The sequence below is a fragment of the Armigeres subalbatus genome, chromosome 3 (genome assembly GCF_024139115.2).
Source record: "Armigeres subalbatus isolate Guangzhou_Male chromosome 3, GZ_Asu_2, whole genome shotgun sequence".
NCBI classification, from domain to species: Eukaryota; Metazoa; Arthropoda; class Insecta; order Diptera; family Culicidae; genus Armigeres; species Armigeres subalbatus.
Genome location: NC_085141.1, coordinates 82,941,548 through 82,962,449, shown reverse-complemented (window position 1 = coordinate 82,962,449; position 20,902 = coordinate 82,941,548). Strand labels below are relative to the sequence as shown.

General features: G+C 43.1%; 2 protein-coding genes and 1 long non-coding RNA gene across 3 annotated transcripts in view; 2 read left to right on the top strand and 1 right to left on the bottom strand.

The window, feature by feature from the left end:
- The first annotated feature begins 887 nt into the window (after nt 1-887).
- On the top strand, nt 888-2,000 carry LOC134226608 (NADH-cytochrome b5 reductase-like). The gene has a single exon (XM_062707484.1). It carries the CDS (start codon nt 963-965, stop codon nt 1,998-2,000), a length of 1,038 nt encoding a protein of 345 aa, XP_062563468.1. The 5' UTR covers nt 888-962.
- A 38-nt stretch (nt 2,001-2,038) lies between these two features.
- Nucleotides 2,039-20,902, bottom strand: part of LOC134226607 (cytosolic carboxypeptidase 6) — a 100,126-nt gene continuing 81,262 nt past the window's right edge. Inside the window, exons 4-7 of the mRNA XM_062707483.1 lie at nt 3,486-3,979; nt 3,057-3,425; nt 2,684-2,999; nt 2,039-2,628 (exon numbers count right to left, since the gene is read on the bottom strand). Of these exons, the coding sequence (XP_062563467.1) occupies nt 2,039-2,628; nt 2,684-2,999; nt 3,057-3,425; nt 3,486-3,979 (1,769 nt within the window). The remainder of the gene's footprint in view (nt 2,629-2,683; nt 3,000-3,056; nt 3,426-3,485; nt 3,980-20,902) is intronic.
- On the top strand, nt 7,995-9,121 carry LOC134219657 (uncharacterized). Its single transcript, XR_009981626.1, has 5 exons — nt 7,995-8,141; nt 8,202-8,263; nt 8,323-8,396; nt 8,461-8,546; nt 8,602-9,121. It is a non-coding gene; the product is annotated as an uncharacterized LOC134219657 (long non-coding RNA).

The following is a 20,902-nucleotide window of genomic DNA, read 5'->3' as shown; positions in this document are numbered from 1 at the left end:
CTCTTCATTGGAATTTCCGAATGGGTAGACGTTGAGTAGACGTGTTATTCCGATTCCAGCAGCCACTGAACATGGGTGAAAAATGATATTGAACAGGTTTTCTAGGCTAAATATAAGTGCTGTCCAATGAGCAGCTCGAAGTTGTTCCCGTCCTGCTCGTTCTTTTTTGTCAACAAACGGGTCTGAGCGTGACAGGAACAACTTCGAGCTACTTCGAGCTGCTCATTGGACAGCATTATAAACGAACATACCTAACGCAACGCCGTACATTGCGTATCTGCCCACTGCTTGGGGTCGTTTTTGCGCCTGTACCCAGACATAAGCTCCCATTCCAACCACGCCAGTACCGCTAACAATCCTACATGGGAGACAGTCCTTATGACGATTGGCAACTAATGATTCTGTCATCTTTAATAATTATTTGTAATTAATTAATGAACATTAAAGTTAAATTCAACAAAAACAACATTGATGATTGATTAATTTTTATCTTTGGGCGATTGTCTGTAAACAAATCCAGGACCAGGGGGTTTCGCATGCGATACGGTGTTATGCATAACATGGTAACACTGGTAACAGCGGTAACAGTCATTCGCCAACTGTCATGTTGCCAATTTATCAAAACTTTGAATACAATTTCAGTTATCTGTTCCTATGTTACTATGTACATATTTTAGAAGCAGAGGGAAAGAATTTCGGCTCGCTTCTTTTGCCTAATATTATTGGAAGAAGCTTAAAATTATGACTTCGGTTCTCATGTTTTAGAAAACCTCTCTTTCTTTTAAAATGTAGTATGGTAGTACATATTGCTTATTCGATTGATCTTAAACAAATAAGATATTTTATAATCGTATCTGACAACTCTGCTTATATGTACGTTACAATAACAAAACAGTAAAATGTTTTATAATATAGTAAAATTATTAAAAAAATAAAGTCAACATAGAAAAAATAATATCTACATGATCCCAGACGACGACTTACCTGAATGCTGCGGTTCCGGTTGTACCAACTGTGTTCTAGATCGCACGACAAGATTCCGAAAACCGTCAACTGCCCGACCGAGTGTTCTGGACGGCGGCTATAAACGATTCCAATGCACAAACATATCACAATGCTCATACAACACCTTCCTGTTTCGGTTTCGTTACCTTTTCGCATCATCAGAAACCGTTCCTCCAGATATCGAGCTCTCCATACCTCCGGGCAGTCATTTGATGCTGCGAGCACCGAAAGGTTGGCGCGAAACTAGCCGCCCTCTCAATGCCATTTTTGCAACATGGCGAAATAAGACGGCGGCTTCCATGAATGAGTTGGAATCACGTGTTCATAATGGCGGCGTTCGGCAGACCGTTGCAAAGTACGACCAAAGTGAGCGGGATTTGTATATCAGCCGATCGTACACGCCTGTCCTGGTGGACGAAGATGCATGCGAGTTTGATGTGCTGATAAAAATGGAAGTATCGGGTGAGATGTCCGAATATCTTCAGACTGTGCAAGTGGATGATGTGTTAGAATGGAAGGGAACTTACACCGGATTCGTTTGGGAGCGGAACGCGCGAAAGAGTTTGATCTGTTTTGCCCAAGGCGTTGGGTTAGCTCCGATCTATTCAATACTGACGGCCATTTTGAATGATGAAGAGGATGAAACACGTCTGAATTTGATTTACTGCTGTCGAGATATTGATGGAATCCTTTTGAGAGACAAACTAACCAAAATGTCTGCATTTTGGAACTTTGATTCAACTATTTATCTATCCCGCGAAACATGTACCTGTGGAGGAAAAACTACAAGAAATTGTTCGTGTTTGTCATCGAAAGTAAAATACGGTGAGAAGATCTTGAATCACAGACTGGAGAAAATTGACATAGAAAATTTATTGCACAAATATGGTCAGCATAACTCGCTCCAGGTCCTAATCTGCGGAACGGAATCGTTCTCAAAGCTTATAGAAAATTGTTTAACACTGTTGAATGTAAGAGATCTTTATAAATTTTGATAATAAAATATCCCATCCGAAGTAAAACTAGAACTAGATTACGCTTTTCTTGAACTGCTCTTAAACGTGTGGCGCCGAATTTTCTCCTTCTCGCGGTCAAGCTTCCGTCCGGAGGTGGCTTCTTCGAGGCCACCACGCGTGAGCTGATTGAAGTCTATAATGGTAAGGCAGGGCTTTGGCGGTACGGTCAATATCTCGATCGGGGGCATCTTGTGCTCCGGAGCCGTTTTGGGCTTCGGTGTCACCTTGAATCGGTAATCGCTGCTAAAATCCAAATTGCTGAAGCGAGCCGCCTGGATGTTGGACAACGAGTACTGATCCGGAGGCCCGAGGGCACGCATCCTGAAACCACCGTAGTTTGAGTACATGTAGCGTACGGGTGAGCCCTCGTTCGAGGTATCGGTGTCGTAGCAGATCGAGAGATCAGTATAGCTAATGGGAGCGTAAGTTCGGACTGTTTTGGGACGCACACGAACTTCACTGCGAGTTCGTGATCGAGCCCGTGGGCGATGCGTGCGGGGTCGACCTTTACGAGGCCGTAGTTCATCCACCGGAGGGATTGGCAAGATGTTTGTAAAGCGGTAGTACTCAAGGAAAGTTCGCGCCAAGTTACGGCCAATTCGCATATCTGCAATAAAAAATCATTTTGATCGCAAGGTCTCAGTTATCAACAAACGACTTACATCCGTCTTCAGTATACTGCGTCATTACATTGGTATCGTTAAGAAAATATCCGCACATGGATACCTCCAATGTGTAGGTATTGACATTGTCACTAAGTGCTTCCACAAAATGCCTTCGGGCGGTTCCAGACTTGCGATCATCTGCGTTGAACATCATATGTTCCTGGCAGAAGTCTTCGCACTTAGCTGCGAACAGCTTCGGAAATACTAAGTGTCGTTCATATCTGTACACATTGTCATACGTACTACCGTAGATAAAGGTCCCTGTTAAACTCGAATGGGCATGTATGTCGATTACGAAGTCCACCTGGTAACACTAAAAAACACTAATTAGGCAACAACATTTTCGTTACTGAAGATCTCCTGATCTTACACTTGAATTGTCATATTCCTTGAGCATCTTCATGGCGGCAAACAACGTCGGATGTGTGTACTGAGACATCTTGTTCCACGACCTATTCAGATCGTGCCCAATTACGTTGCATCGATTGTTACCTAAGAACACTCCATCTGGATTGAGCATCGGTATAATCTTGAACACTACATTCTCTCGCAGGGCTTTCGATATTGGCTGATTTGCTGCTGCCAGATATTCAATTAGTCCTTGTACAACGTAAGATGCGGGCGATTCCCCGGGATGTATTCTCGCAAAAACCACAACCATGTGAATGACATTCTTCTGATCCACCTTGTCTGGTTTCTTCACATCATCGAACGTGATCAGTTCGAGCTTACGATTTTGCTAGAAATAAGGAAATAAATCAAAACGTATTCCAAAAATGTATATCGAAAAGTAACCTACGACAGTCATACCCAAAGTTGTCCGCTCAAACGACTCCGGAAACTTGGATTCCAGTGCGTTCAGGTATGCTTGCAGCTTCGAGTACGAGTACGGAAACGTCAACGCAAACTGGTAAACCTCGTCTTCCTTGTCGAATCCGAAAGCGAAACTCAACACGTAGTGGTTCTGATGGATCGCCGACTTGTAGTAGAACACCTCGCACCGGGGTAGTCGCTGCCATTTCGGCCGACTACTGGATTTCACCAGTGGCGTCATTCCGTCTTTGAACAAATTCCTGTTCTTGTTGATATTTACAATGTTGAAAATCACCCGTTGATCCTGCTTGACGTTGTCGACGGTGAAGTTGAACCAAAACCGGTAACGTGGATTGCAGGTGTCCGGACGGAGGAATAGATCGTACTCGAATTCCCCAACCAAGTCCACCCGACCGAGGTTACCCGTTTCAAATGCTGCGTCGAAGCATAGGTGGCCTCTTTTGGCTTTGCCGCTGTGACCTAATAGGAGAAACAGTGTGTAAGAAAGATAATTATTGCGAATTATGGGATTAATATCAGATGTGTGGAGGGCTAACACAAAGTCGCTAGTCTTATAGAATAGTGCATTACCCTGTTTAATTAGCGAAAACAAAAATCCTGAATGATTGAAACGACTACTGTGCTTCCGAAGAGAATCCCATGAATTCTAATAAAAGACTCATGATTAAAAAAAACGCTATAGTAATGGTGATCAAGCCTTAGATGAAAGATTTTCACATCTGGAGCCTAATTAAAATAGGTGAAATTCCGTGAACGTCATTCTCTCCAAAGACATTAGCGGAAAACATGATTCTAGAGATATCTATTTCATTATTGTCATATTTACATTCATGACTGTCTAACACTTTAAAGCACTTGGTTCACTTAATAAGTAACAGCTGTTCAGATTTAAAACCGATTCAATACGGATTTTTATTCGTCGTATTTCAACATGAATTTTGGACATACTGCTTCAAAAATAGATGCAAATCATAAAAAAGTAGAAATATGGGGGAAGATCTTCTAGGGCTTCGAAACCTTCTTTGAGTTCAGATCTTGATGACCTACATAAACAACAAAGCGTTTTACGGGGCCTCAATCCTAATTTGAAGTTGACAATAGTGCTGTCTAATGAGAGCTTGAAGTAGCTCGAAGTTTCGCCCTGTCCTGCTCATGCCCATTTGTTGTCCAAAAAGAACGAGCAGGACGGGAACAACTTTGAGCTACTTCGAGCTGCTCATTGGACAGCACTAATGATTGTTCGGAATCGGTCCAAAGAAAGACTATTTTTTCTGCAGCAGTCTTGTGATCAGCTCAAAAAAGTAATAGTGTCCATGGGCCATGGCCCAACCAGCGGAGACCCAACTAAAAAGTGACCCAAGACCCTCTTGGAAGGAGGCTTCCAAACCTCTTGAAAGGAGGCTTCTGAGCCTCTTGGAAGGAGGCTTCCGAGCCTCTTGGAAGGAGGCTTCCGAGCTTCTTGGAAGGAGGCTTCCGAGCCTCTTGGAAGGAGACTTCCGAGCCTCTTGGAAGGAGGCTTCCGAGCCTCTTGGAAGGAGGCTTCCGAGCCTCTTGGAAGGAGGCTTCCGAACCTCTTTGAAGGAGGCTTCCGAGCCTCTTGGAAGGAGGCTTCCGAGCCTCTTGGAAGGAGGCTTCCAAACCTCTTGGAAGGAGGCTTCCGAGCCTCTTGGAAGGAGGCTTCCGAGCCTCTTGGAAGGAGGCTTCCGAGCCTCTTGGAAGGAGGCTTCCGAGCCTCTTGGAAGGAGGCTTCCGAGCCTCTTGGAAGGAGGCTTCCGAGCCTCTTGGAAGGAGGCTTCCGAGCCTCTTGAAAGGAGGCTTCTGAGCCTCTTGGAAGGAGGCTTCCGAGCCTCTTGGAAGGAGGCTTCCGAGCCTCTTGGAAGGAGGCTTCCACGCCTCTTGGAAGGAGGCTTCCGGGCCTCTTGGAAGGACGCTTCCGAGCCTCTTGGAAGGAGGCTTCCGAGCCTCTTGGAAGGTGGCTTCTGAGCCTCTTGGAAGGAGGCTTCCGAGCCTCTTGGAAGGAGGCTTCCGAGCCTCTTGGAAGGAGGCTTCCGAGCCTCTTGGAAGGAGGCTTCCGAGCCTCTTGAAAGGAGGCTTCCGAGCCTCTTGAAAGGAGGCTTCCGAGCCTCTTGGAAGGAGGCTTCCGAGCCTCTTGGAAGGAGGCTTCCGAGCTTCTTGAAAGGAGGCTTCCGAGCCTCTTGAAAGGAGGCTTCCGAGCCTCTTGGAAGGAGGCTTCCGAGCCTCTTGGAAGGAGGCTTCCGAGCCTCTAGAAAGGATCTTGAAAGGATGCTTCCGAGTCTCTACAAAAGGAGGATTTTGAAACTCCAGAAAAGAAGGCTTTTGAGCTTCTTGAAAGGAGGTTTCCGAGCCTCTTGGAAGGAGGCTTCCGAGCCTCTTGGAAGGAGACTTCCGAGCCTCTTGGAAGGAGGCTTCCGAGCATCTTGGAAGGAGGCTTCCGAGCCTCTTGGAAGGAGGCTTCCGAGCTTCTTGGAAGGAGGCTTCCGAGCCTCTTGAAAGGAGGCTTCCGAGCCTCTTGGAAAGAGGCTTCCGAGCCTCTTGGAAGAAGGCTTCCGAGCCTCTTGGAAGGAGGCTTCCGAGCCTCTTGGAAGGAGGCTTCCGAGCCTCTTGGAAGGAGGCTTCCGAGCCTCTTGGAAGGAGGCTTCCGAGCCTCTTGGAAGGAGGCTTCCGAGCCTCTTGGAAGGAGGCTTCCGAGCCTCTTGGAAGGATCTTGAAAGGATGCTTCCGAGTCTCTACAAAAGGAGGCTTTTGAAACTCTAGAAAAGAAGGCTTTTGAGCTTCTTGAAAGGAGGTTTCCGAGCCTCTTGAAAGAAGGCTTCCGAGCCTCTTGAAAGGATCTTGAAAGGAGGCTTCCGAGCCTCTTGAAAGGAGGCAACCTAACCACTTGAAAGGAGGCTTCTGAAGTGCCCAGGAGGCCTCCGAGCCTCTTGAAAGGAGGGCTTCGAGCTGCTTGGAAGAAGGCTTCCGAGAGGCGTAGAAGGATGCTTCTAATCCTCTTGCAACGTAGCAACCGAGCTTCAGTGGAAAAAAAATCATTTTGTTCGTTTGATCTATTGTCCCGCAGCCCATCATACATTGTCCTGATTGTGGAAGGCAGGATTCAATTGGGATTTATTGATCGCATTGCATATTATGTACAAAATAAATTTTTGAAATAGAAAATACGCAATTATCAAAACTTTATCAATGGTAGTAAAAGTGGCGCCAAATAAAAAGGTGCACCAAAAGTTTCTGCGAGCCGGGTCAATTCAAATTTCCGCCCTACCTCACACAAGACAGGGCAAACGAATTGTGGTGACAAATAGGTCCTATGCTGAGGGCTAATGTGACAACAAAACGGAACATAGTTAACTCCTTGAAAAAGGCACAATACATGTGTCCGAAACGTCGGATGAAAACATAAAACCCCGTTTTTGATCCCAAAAGACTGAAAGCCAATACCTCTATCGTCGCCATCTTAGTCGAATCAATTAAGAAAGTTTATCAATGAGTTTTGGTTGGAGTTGTAATAAGTCCGCCATTACGCATTTTTGTCCGAGGTACCCCCAGGGGTACATGTACCCCAGGTTGAGAACCGCTGAGCTAGACAATGAACTTAAAGTGTACTTTACAAAATAAAATGAAAACCACAAGGCGATGTACTGGAAGAACTATTTTTTTTCAATGATTGTTCACTAGAATGTAGATGCTGTTCTTATTTAGGACAATTATTGAACTCCAGTCCTCCTCTTATAATCCGGGATGCGTACCACTGCTCCATATGATCGACATGTAAAGTGGCAAAATTTTACTTCATGAGTTGATTTCATATATGACACTTGTCTCAAAGTTCACCATAAGTTCAATTAGGATAAAATGTGAACTAGGAAGTTCGTATAATGCCAATATGGCACTAAATGTGAACTTTATGTCACAAAAAGTTCATACCGAACTGATTCTGAATTTGAAAGTTCACAAAAAGTTCGTATGGAGCTTGATTCTGAACTTAAAGTTTATAAAAAGTTCATTCATTCATTTATTTAGTCTACATCTAAACAGATAACACTGAATCAACAATTTGACGCCACAATACACGGTTCGAGGCCGCATCTCTCCATCCTCGGATACGCCCCATGCTCGCCAAGTCGTTTTGCACCTGGTCTGCCCATCTCGCTCGCTGCGCTCCACGCCGTCTCGTACCTGCCGGATCGGAAGCGAACACCATCTTTGCAGGGTTGCTGTCCGGCATTCTTGCAACATGTCCTGCCCATCGTACCCTTCCGGCTTTAGCTACCTTCTGGATACTGGGTTCGCCGTAGAGTTGTTACAATATTTGGAATTACGTCGACAAAACGCAAACAGAATCGCCCACAATGAATCAACGTTATCAATTACGTTGTATTATCGGCCAACACATCGTCAAACCCCTCACGCATCGTACACTATCCATCTCGCTCGCAGCAGCTTACAATAGAAATCCAACACCAGAAAAGCCATAGTTAAGATCACAATAGCTCGATCCGTGCAATCATCCAGAGGCAAGTGCACATGCCTCTGAGACAAAGCAGTTTCAAGTGAAATATCCACAAAAATATAGAAGGCGCTGGCCAAATAAACTTCGATCAAGGTAAAATATCATAGAGCTATGCACTTGAGTAGGAGAATATGATAAAATTTGTCAATCTAGGCATACGACACGGATCGCACTCGAGCACGTGGAACCGACACAACAAAGGCATATTCCAAGAGGTATGAGATTGAAGCCACATCTAGGCCATTAGCTTTAAACAATTGTTCACGTTTATCAGATTCATTGCACGCACTCAGCCATCAAAGGCATCCCAGCCCAGGATACAGAGCACACAATACGTCTCTGGAACAAGTAATAAGTCCTTCTGTTGCATTTGAGCAAGATCTAATAGTTAAACACACCATCAATAAATTAGGTGGTGAACCGATGCATGCGTAAGAGTGGCCGAAGGAACAACACACCGTTCGTTAGGAGGTTGCGACACCTGAAGGCCTTCGAAAGGTAAAAGATTTATGGTACAATAGTGCATCTGCTTTACATAGTGCGTCTTCGACAGAGGGCCTTTTGTGCTAGCCCGACCAGCCACCATCACTCGACGGATAAACCACTAAGGATCGCGAGGAGGGCGAGAGTGCGGCGTGAAATCCAAGCGGAGGCAAACCACTCGGCTCAGCCACATCAACGCCAAGACAAAGAGTGCATTAGTGCAAGCCATACGGAGACGGCGCGACATCATCTGAACGAGGTGGTAGTCGCGCGACATTCAGACTCGTCACGTCCAAGGGACGCAACAAGCAAAAGTGCATCGTGTGAACGGCAGCAGTGGAACGTTGTGTCGGGCCAAGTGTTGCGCGAGAAACGTGAGTGTTGCGTTGAGTGCATCGCGCGCAGGTAGGCATGGCAGGCTGCATGGTACCACGTCGTGTGGTGAAGGAGATGGGGCCCCCACCGTCATCGTGAGTGTTTAGTTGATAAGCAAAACGGAAGAAGTTAGGAGGCAGTTTTAGAGTAATATGTAGATACACGAGATGGTACAAATTTGCATTAGTAAACCGTCATGAATTGATACATCGTAATACTGAGAGATTTTATTGAGTTTTGAGTCACCACTTATCGATCGTGTGATCATTTGTGCTAGCTTTTCGCATTTTTTCCATTGCTACGGTCTCCACTTTGACTTGTGTCGAGTCGTGCAACATATTTGATGGTATTCGGCATCTGGGATCGGTATCGCATCCACGGTGCCCCGGTAGACCGTTATTATAAAATAAAAATGTCCATCAAAACCAAGTACAGGGCTCGATTCCTGTGGTAATTCTGCACCTCTGGACCAATTTTTAAAAATATCCCTAGGAGGAATCTCGAGAAATCTTGATTTGAAGTTTTTAGTCAAGAAATTTCAAAAGAATCCATTTAAGAATCCAAAATATCACCAAAAACCCTAATTAATCCACCTAGATAGATGTCCTTCAATTCTTCTTGTACCTGCCAGTTGGAAGTAACCACCAGCTTTGCAGGGTTGCTGTCTGGCATTCTTAAAATATGCCCTGCCCATCGTACCCTTCCAGCTTTAGCTACCTTCTGGGTACTGGGTTCGCCGTAGAGTTGGGCGAGCTCTTGTTTCATCCTTCGCCGCCACACACAATTCTCTTGAACAGCGCCAAAGATGGCCCTAAGTACGCGTAACCTTTATTAGAACTATAAATACTTAAAACTGACTTATCTTACCAAACTGACTTAAGAATGTTTTTATATGGCTAACTTGCTCGAGTTTAGTATAAGTGTTGCTTTCAATTTTTAATAGAATGAAAGGTAAAAATTAATTTTAATTTAGTGTTTATGTTCATAATGGAGAGAAGTAAGACCAGAGTTCGTGTAGAATAATAGTAGTTAGAGCTGTTATACTCGATCACAGCACTTATCTTTGCTGCCAAATCTCGTCAAAGTTCTAATCAATGGACTAGAAAAATCATGTTTGATATGTAAGCGAAAACCTGTTCCGGTACCTCTACAGAACTCTGGAACATGATAATTCAAGATGTGGTACTTTGACGTGAATGGAAGCTGCGGCTTTTTCCAGCTGCTAGCAAAGCCATCAATTGCTTCCTCAAAACCATGATCGAGTTACAAAGAGCTGTATCTAGCGTACACTTTTTTGAAATCATTTAGAACCTGCTGATTGAAATATTAATTAGAAAATTGTTAATGTTTAAGCAGAGTAATGACGTAATCCGAATGATCGGGATTCTAGTGAACTCTATGCAATTTGTTGATGCCTCATCTGTACTTGGTTCACCCATAAATTTACTCAACATGGCGCTTTTCGAGCAACTTTTAAATCGTATTAACAATTCCGAACTAGATATGTAGTGACGGAGATAAGCAAAGGTTCATTTTGTTTATTTATTAAAGTGTTTTTAAAAGTTCAAAAATTGAATATTTTATTTTCGTCGTAACCGAAAACCCAAAAGAATATGCACAAAGCTTGTAATTTTTTTACAATTCTCTTGAACAGCGCCAAAGATGGCCCTAAGTACGCGTAACCTTTATTAGAACTATAAATACTTAAAACTGACTTATCTTACCAAACTGACTTAAGTATGTTTTTATATGGCTAACTTGCTCGAGTTTAGTATAAGTGTTGCTTTCAATTTTTAATAGAATGAAAGGTAAAAATTAATTTTAATTTAGTGTTTATGTTCATAATGGAGAGAAGTAAGACCAGAGTTCGTGTAGAATAATAGTAGTTAGAGCTGTTATACTCGATCACAGCACTTATCTTTGCTGCCAAATCTCGTCAAAGTTCTAATCAATGGACTAGAAAAATCATGTTTGATATGTAAGCGAAAACCTATTCCGGTACCTCTACAGAACTCTGGAACATGATAATTCAAGATATGGTACATTGACGTGAATGGAAGCTGCGGCTTTTTCCAGCTGCTAGCAAAGCCATCAATTGCTTCCTCCAAACCATGATCGAGTTACAAAGAACTGTATCTAGCGTACACTTTTTAGAAATCATTCAGAACCTGCTGATTGAAATATTAATTAGAAAATTGTTAATGTTTAAGCAGAGTAATGACGTAATCCGAAAGATCGGGATTCTAGTGAAATTTATGCAATTTGTTGATGCCTCATCTGTACTTGGTTCATCCATAAATTTACTCAACATGGCGCTTCTCGAGCAACTTTCAAATCGTATTAACAATTCCGAACTAGATGTGTAACGACGGAGATAAGCAAAGGTTCATTTTGTTTTTTTATTAAAGTGTTTTAAAAGTTCAAAAATTGAATATTTTATCTTCGTCGTAACTGAAAACCCAAAAGAATATGCACAAAGCTTGTAATTTTTTTCTTTCCCTTGTGCATTTTTCCTGATGTTTTCCTTGGTTTTCGAGATCTCATTATATATGCCGAGCTCACGCTTGAAAACCGTAGCTTTTCCTTACCGCCATCTTTAGAGTCATTACCAGTCCGATGATCCTTTTGCGGGGAAATCTCAGAATATGATAAAGCTCAATCAATTCAATTGTTACAGCATCTGACGAAGATCTAACCTGTTATATAATGCTAAACAACTACACTACTTTAAACAAATCTTTAAGCTGTTGGTTTTTTTTTATCATTTTTTCCGTACTCCAATCTTTACTTCTGATGCTCGAATACATTTGTGAATACATTAAAAAAAATTCAAAACAAAGAATCTGCAGCCTGCACGTGAATTCATGAATGGTTCTGAACGAGATGTAGCATTCTTGAAAATAGACGGCTTCAAGACATACAAAAAACATACCTAAGTCAGTTTGGTGAGCTTAATCAGATGTAAAAATTCATAATTGTCATAAAGGTAACAAATGCAAACAGGTTGAAAACAACTTCGACCACTTTTTGGACGGCTTTGAAGGTATTTTGGGAATATTATTGAATTAAAATAAAGATTATTTTGAAATTTCCTAATTAAAAATTTCAAATCAAGATTTCTCGAGATTCCTCCTAGGGATTTTTTAAAAAATTGGTCCAGAGGTGCAGAATTACCCTAGGAATCGAGCCCTGTACTTGGTTTTGATGGACATTTTTATTTTATAATAACGGTCTACCGGGGCACCGTGGCATCATCTGGTCGTCTTTGGGGCTTAGTGAAAGGCAATAGAGTTGGGCGAGCTCGTGGTTCATTCTTCGCCGCCACACACCGTCTTCTTGCACACCGCCAAAGATGGTCCTAAGCACCCGTCTCTCGAATCCTCCGAGTGTTTGCAAGTCCTCTATTCAGAACTTTTTTTTGTACTTGTGAAGTGAAAAAAATATTTTGTGAACTTTTGTGCTGACAACAATTTCGGTTTGTGGAACTTGATATTAGAAGTTCGGAACAAGTTCCAAAGTAGCGTGGTGTGAACTTTATAGTTCGGAATAATATTGATTTTCAAGCTGATTAGAAGTACGGCTAGTACTTGAACCGAACTTCTTGTTAGAAGTTCGGAACAATAATTTAAGTAGCACAACGTGAACTTTAACCACAGATTTTTTTTTTTTTTTTTTTTTTTTTTCGCGCTCGCATAAATTTGACAATTTGAATAGTTTTTTTTCTTTGAATTCTGTTTTTGTGTCGGGAGTGCTAATGATTTTATTTATGTTTAGTGTGTTATTAGCGGTTGTATGGTGTTTTCCCGGATGTTTCAGCCATGAATATTATAGGAGCGCAACAGCTGGATCATATAGTGGGGTGTACACGAAGGCTGAGCGGAGGTAACCATGGGCTGTGCCGTGTAATTTTTGCCCTTTCGCTGCTTGGTTCGAGCATAATAAGCGGAAGTGTGACTTTGGCCCTTCCTGAAGAGCGTCCTGATGCTGGCAGCTGTTTTGACGGAAGACAGCGTACAAACAAACAAAATTGGTGAGCACGTTCCGGTTCATACCTTGATATGATTTGCTATATAAAATATGAAAACTAAATACGCACAGGGCATCGTTTGCTGCTATCGCCGCGGATATTGTGGGAGTCCCAGGTATCCGGTTCACGCTTTAGTTAGCAACGGTGGCTCTTCTTGACCTTCTATTCCCTGAGTAGTTAGTGCGAATAAGGGCGTCCTTGTGATGTTTTGCTGCACCTGTTATGAACAGCTAGTACATCCCAATCCCCTACACATCCTGAGACACTTATCTTGCTTTAGGAGTGAATCCTTTTTATATTACTAGCGTTCCTAACAAAAAGGGCACCATTACGGAGCATGAGATTTGATCAAATTATTCGCAATACTACTTGTCCAACACCCCCGGCTGGGTGAGGGGTAGAGGATGAAGCACACACACACACACACACACAACGTGAACTTTAACCACAGACAAACAGACATAACACTCGTCAAATTTCCATCGTTCACTGATTTACTGGTCAATTCAAATAATTATTAGTTGGCCAATCGGCCACTAGTGGCGTGCGCATCGAATTTGCTCGAGTTTGACATTTGCTCACTACCGCCATCTGGTTCGTGATTTGCCTAACTAACTGAACTCAACAGATGTCGATAGGGTTTAAATGACGATGAATTTGATGAGTGAATGTTCAATGTGTTATGTCTGTTTGTCTGTGCTTTAACGTTCAGATGAAGAGGAATAAGCAGCTTTCTTGAACTGAACATCCACATTTTTTTCGTTCCTTTTATCGTCAACAGTGTTATGGCCTTTTGCAGCAAGGTTTACCGAACTCAATAAATGTTTGGTAGATTGCCTTGTTTTTTGCTAGTTGTCTGTCAAAACAGATGTCAAAACATCGGAAAAAGAAAGAGAAATCCGAGGAAAACAGACAAAAGCACGTGGCAGGCTTGTCAGTTTTGACAGATTTTACTGTGAAAATGGATGTGAAGGTGAAAACGGAGATTTTAACGACTGTTCAAGGAGCGACTATTTTGAACGGTCGGGTCCAGTAGGGAAATCCACGTACAATATCATGTTATTTATAATTCTCTTGATTTCAAAAAGTGAAAAAAATATTGTTTTCAACTGTTTGGAAGGATTTTGGATGAGTGTTTATATCTGCTCAACCAAATGAAAATTATTATCAATAATACCATCTACTGTCCCGAGAGAAAATGAGAAATTTAGATGTTGAGAGAATGAGTGAAAATTAAAGTTGAAGTATGCCGGAAAAGCAAACGCTGTGACTGAAATACGTGATACACCTCGTTGATTTAAATCAAATAAAAGCTTTTCAAACGATGTTTAGAAAGAATAGCAATTTTTTAAACAGAAAAAACCTCATTGTAGTGTTACACGGCCCACAAAATTCAGGAATAGTAGTTTGTGCAACAAGTTGCAAAAAGATGATTTTTTCAGCACGAGTTGTACGTTTATCCAACGAGGCTTGCCGAGTTGGATAAATACTACGAGTGCTGAAAAAATCGAGTTTTGCAACGAGTTGCACACGCTATTTTTTGCAATGACGAAAATGGACTTTAATTTGATAAATCTGTACCAAAATTATACAGTCTAATTTACTCCACATGATCATTCTTGCCAATAAATTATGTTGATGCGGAGAACAATCAGATTTTATGTTACCGTGCCACATTGCATAGCTCGATAAGCCGTGAAGCGATAAATGTACTTGACTTTGGAAATTTTTGATGTCGTATCCACCAAACTATTTAATTTATTACGGGGCGCATAGACTACACTATTTGAGCACTTACCGAAGCTAATTCAGCAAAATGGAGTCATGTAACTACTGTTCTGATGTTGGTTTTTCATTATAGCATCCAAATGAGTGTTATAATGAATATTATGCAACCCATTTGAGTTGCATAATGTTCATTAAAACACCCATTTCGTTGGTATGGAAAAGTAGGCCGTTTTATCACTCAAAGACGAACTGTAAACCAGATATTATGATCAGGAATTGCAAAAAAGTTGTTTCCTGTTATAAATATCAATTAAATAATGCAGTCGTACGCATGTTAGGCCGGGCATGGGGTAAGAAACCCTATGACCCATCCGTATTGAATCGGTTAAGCAAGGAGCCAATGGAGTGGCCAGTGGAGATATATCAGCTTCCACACTGATATTCTTCCCTCCCCCTTCATACGGGAGTTTAGCAGAGGGAAGGTCGTGCGATATTTATTATTATTTATTTAATCAGACTAAGGCCGAAGTGGCCTGTGCGGTATATAAGAGTCTTCGCCATTCGGCTCGGTTCATGGCTACACGTCGCCAACCACGCAGTCTACGGAGGGTCCGCAAGTCATCTTCCACCTGATCGATTCACCTTGCCCGCTGCGCACCTCGCCTTCTTGTGTCCGTCGGATCGTTGCACACTGGTTCATATGCCCCCAAAACGTGCGTTTTTTAGTTTTTGACCTGAAAACTACATTATAGAGTCATGATGTCTTCAGAAGAGTTGAAGGATATTTCTTGGGCTTTCTTTTGATAAGAAAATATCAATGATCTATCCACCTTGAAGGGCGGTATGAAATAAAAATTTACGCAGATGTACAAAAGCAGTGGTTGTTCTCTGCAATGTTTTAAAGAATGTAAATTGGAACATCTTTCTGAAGACACAATATTGGACAAACGGTTTTAAGGAATTAGAGTACTTTTGTATGAATAAGCCCCAAAAATCATATTTTGAGTATAACTTTTTGGAAATGATTTTAGCACTATGGTTTATTCTAGAAAGTTGTTCATAATGACAAAAACATGTTTGTCTAGAAGACTACTTTAATCTATCACCTGTCACCTGTCAAAGTTATTAAGGAATTTTAGAAAAATAGTCAATTTTCACATCAACACACCATGAAAAGCGGCAAGAGGCGGCAAGCCAAACAGCCACCATCGGAAAGATTCGGTTTTAAGCTACCGAATGCACAATGTTTTGGTTTGTTCCGTCGTGTTCCACTATTGTTTTGAATCAACTTAAAATAGTCCTTAATGTACGTTTTTCAGTACAACTGTTACGTAAACAATTAAAAAGTGGCTAACATGATTAGTTATTTATTGCATGGTTACAATCTCGACAAATGACATCCATTCGTCTTAAATGTGGCTGTTTCGTCTTGATGGAGATTGTTACTATGCAATAAATAACCAATCATGTTAGCCACTTTTTAAATGTTTACGTAACAGTTGTACTGAAAAACGTACATTAAGGACTATTTTAAGTTGATTCAAAACAATAGTGGAACACGACGGAACAAAACAAAACATTGTGCATTCGGTAGCTTAAAACCGAATCTTTCAGATGGTGGCTGTTTGGCTTGCCGCCTCTTGCCGCTTTTCATGGTGTGTTGATGTGAAAATTGACTATTTTTCTAAAAATTCCTTAATAACTTTGACAGGTTACAAGATAGATCAAAGTAGTCTTCTAGACAAACATGTTTTTTGTCATTATGCACAACTTTCTAGAATAAACCATAGTGCTAAAATCATTTCCAAAAAAGTTATGCTCAAAATATGATTTTTGGGGGTCATTCATACAAAACGTGCTCTAATTCCTTACAAAACCGTTTGTCCAATATTGTGTCATCAGAAAAGATGTTCCAATTCACATTCTTTATAACATTGCAGAGAACAATTACTGCTTTTGTACATTTGCGTAATTTTTTTATTTCATATCGCCCTTCAAGGTGGATAGATCATTGATATTTTCTTATCAAAAGAAAGCCCAAGAAATATACTTCAACTCTTCTGAAGACATCATGACTCTAAAATGTAGTTTTCAGGTCGAAAACTAAAAAACGCACGTTTTGGGGGCTTCTAAACCAGTGTGCGTTGTCGAGAACCATTTTCACCGTGTTACTGTCCAACATTCTGGCCACGTGCCCGACCCACCGCAATCGTAGGATTTTCACGGTGTGAACGATGGATGGTTCTCCCAGCAGCTGATGCAACTCGTGGTTCATTCGTCTCCTCCACGTACCGTCCGCCATCTGCACCTTACCATAGATGGTTCGCAGCACTTTTCTTTCGAAAACTCGAAGTGCGCGTTGGTCCTTCACGAGCATCGTCCAGGTCTCGTGTCCGTAGAGGACTACCGGTCTAATGAGCGTTCTGTAGATTGTCAGTTTGGCACGGCGGCGAACTCTTCGATCGGAGCGTCTTGCGGAGTCCAAAGTACGTACGATTTCCAGCCACTATGCGTCTCCGAATGTCTCTGCTGGTATCATTTTCGGCAGTCACCAGTGAGCCCAAGTACACACATTCTTCTACCACCTCGATTTCGTCACCACCGATGCAAACTCGCGGTAGTTGGCCCACATTGTCTTCTCTTGAACCTCTTCCTATCATGTACTTCGTCTTCGACGTGTTAATGACTAGTCCGATCCGCTTGGCTTCCCTCTTCAGTCTGATGTACGCTTCCTCCATCTTCTCAAGGTTACGTGCCATTATATTTATGTCGTCGGCGACGCCAAATAGCTGGACGGACTTATTGAAAATTGTACCACTCGTGTTAATCCCTGCTCTTCTTATTACCCCTTCCAAAGCGATGTTGAATAGCAGATACGAAAGACCATCACCTTGCCGTAACCCTCTGCGGGTTTCGAAGGGACTCGAGAATGTCCCTGAAACTCGAACTACGCACATCACCCAATCCATCGTCGCTTTGATCAACCGTGTCAGTTTATCCGGAAATCCGTGTTCGTGCATTAGCTGCCATAGCTGGTCTCGATCGATTGTATCATATGCGATTGTATTATTTGCTTCGCGGATGACATGGACATTGTCGGCCGAACATTTGCAAAGGTGGCAGAACTGTACACCCGCCTGAATCGTGAAGCAACAAAAGTTGGACTGGTGGTGAATGCGTCAAAGACAAAGTACATGCTTGTGGGTGGAACCGAGCGCGACAGGGTCCGCCTGGGAAGCAGTGTTACGATAGACGGGGATACCTTCGAGGTGGTCGAGGAATTCGTCTACCTCGGATCCTTGCTAACGGCTGACAACAACGTTAGTCGTGAAATACGAAGGCGCATCATCTGTGGAAGTCGGGCCTACTACGGGCTCCAGAAGAAACTGCGGTCGAAAAAGATTCGCCACCGCACCAAATGTGTCATGTACAAGACGCTTATAAGACCGGTTGTCCTCTACGGACATGAAACATGGACAATGCTCGAGGAGGACTTGCAAGCACTCGGAGTATTCGAGAGACGGGTGCTTAGGATCATCTTTGGCGGTGTGCAAGAAGACGGTGTGTGGCGGCGAAGAATGAACCATGAGCTCGCCCAACTCTATGGCGAACCCAGTATCCAGAAGGTAGCTAAAGCCGGAAGGGTACGATGGGCAGGACATGTTGCAAGAATGCCGGACAGCAACCCTGCAAATATGGTGTTCGCTTCCGATCCGGCAGGTACGAGACGGCGTGGAGCGCAGCGAGCGAGATGGGCAGACCAAGTCGTTTGGCGAGCGTGGGGCGTATCCGAGGATGGAGAGATGCGGCCTCGAACCGTGCATTGTGGCGTCAAATTGTTGATTCAGTGTTATCTGTTTAGATGTAGACTAAATAAATGAATGAAATGATCATATGCGGCTTTGAAGTCGATGAATAGATGATGTGTGGGCACGTTGTATTCGTGGCATTTCTGCAGTACTTGGCGAATGGCGAACACCTGGTCCGTGGTGGAGCGTTCGCCCATAAAACCCGCCTGGTACTGCCCCACGAACTCCCTTGCAATTGGTGCTAGTCGACGGCATAGAATTTTGGAGAGTACCTTGTAGGCAGCGTTCAGCAATGTGATTGCGCGGTAGTTGCTATAATCCAGCTTATCGCCCTTTTTGTAGATGGGACACACGACACCTTGCAGCCACTCCTGCGGCAAAACTTCCTCCTCCCAAATATTGATAATGACCCAGTGCAGCGCTCTAGCCAGTGCCTCACCACCGTGCTTAAATAGCTCTCCTGGTAGTTGGTCAGCCACAGGGGCTTTGTTGTTTTTCAGCCGGCCTATCTCCGCCTGGATTTCCTGGAGATCCGGAGCCGGAAGTCATGTGTCCTGCACGCGTTCTCCCAGGTCCATCACCATACCGCCATCTTCGTCTGCCACATCGCCATTCAGGTGTTCTTGGTAGTGCTGCCGCCACCTTTGGATCACCTCACGCTCGTTCGTAAGAAGGTTCCCGTTTATGTCCTTACACATATCAGGCTGTGGCACGTGGCCTTTACGTGAACTGTTTAACTTCTTATAGAAATTTCGTGTGTTATTAGCGCGGTAAAGTTGCTCCGTCTCTTCACGGTCTTGATATTCCTGCTGGCGCTCTTTCCTTTCGGAAAATCGAGTTTTGTCTGTTCCGCGCCTGTTTATATCGCGCCTCGTTCGCTCTCGTGCGGTGTTGTAGCAATCTCGCCCATACTGCAATCTTCTCTTCTACTAACAGCTCACATTCGCCGTCATACCAGTCGTTTTTCTGATCCGGGGGCACCGTGCCAAGTGAAGCGGTTGCGGTGCTACCAATGGCGGATTGAATATCTCTCCAGCCATCTTCAAGAGACGCTGCGCCTAGATGCTCTTTCGTTGCGAGTACCACTTCTAGGTGCTGCGCGTATTCTTGGGCTAGTCTACCGTCTTGTAGCCGCCTAATGTTAAGCCGCGGCGTCCGACTTCGACGCGTGTTGTACACCGTCGAGAGTTTTGAGCGTAGGCATACTGCAACGAGGTAGTGGTCGGATTCAATATTCGCACTGCGGTTAGTGCGGACGTTCGTGATGTCGGAGAAGAATTTACCGTCGATTAGAACGTGATCGATTTGGATTTCCGTTTCTTGGTTAGGTGATCTCCATGTGGCTTTGTGGATATTTTTGCGGGGAAAGAAGGTGCTTCGGACTACCATTCCGCGGGAGGCTGCGAAGTTTATGCATCGTTGGCCGTTGTCATTCGATACGGTGTGCAGACTATCCGGTCCGATGACCGGTCTATACATTTCCTCTCTTCCTACCTGTGCGTTCATGTCACCGATGACGATTTTGACGTCCCGCAGTGGGCATTCATCGTATGTCTGCTCCAGCTGTGCGTAGAACGCTTCTTTCTCGTCGTCGGGTCTCCCGTGTGGGCAGTGCACGTTGATGATGCTATAGTTGAAGAAACGGCATTTAATCCTCAGCTTGCACATCCTTGCGTTGATTGGCTTCCACCCAATCACACGATGGCGCATCTTACCCAGCACTATGAAGCCGGTTCCCAGCTCGTTGGTGGTGCCACAGCTTTGGTAGAAGGTAGCCGCTCGATGCCCGCTTCTCCACACTTTCTGTCCTGTTCAGCAAATCTCCTGCAGCGCCACGACGTCGAAGTTGCGGGGATGTAATTCATCGTAGATCATCCTGTCCTGTTTAGCGTTGCGGATACATGCAGCTTTTTATAGAGGTTTAACAGGGTTCACTGCCAAATCCCACCACATCTTAAGCAAGCCCCAGAACTCGCTTCCTAACCCGTATCCTAACGGAACTATCAATTCTATACTTTCGCCTCTAATGCTATCATGAACATGTACGTCTAAGTTTGGAAGATGATATTAGCATTTTCATATCATTGTAAATCGTTTCACGTAGAAGTAATACACTCAAAATCATTAATTAGTATTATTTATAACCTTGTTTCAAACTAAAACGTGCCATTTCAGTGAACATACATACACCCAAAAAACAAATCTGACAATTATTGTAAAAAATCTGGGCATATATAATTCTGTAAGCTTTTTATACAAATATTGTATTAAAATAATACAAATCTGTATTATTTTAATACAATATTTGTATAAAAAGCTTACAGAATTGTGTATGCCCAATTATTATACAGTTTCTGTAAGGTTCTTATGCAGAACTGTATTAAAATCTGCCATCCCCTGGTTGGGTGACAAATAACAATCATTAATTAGAA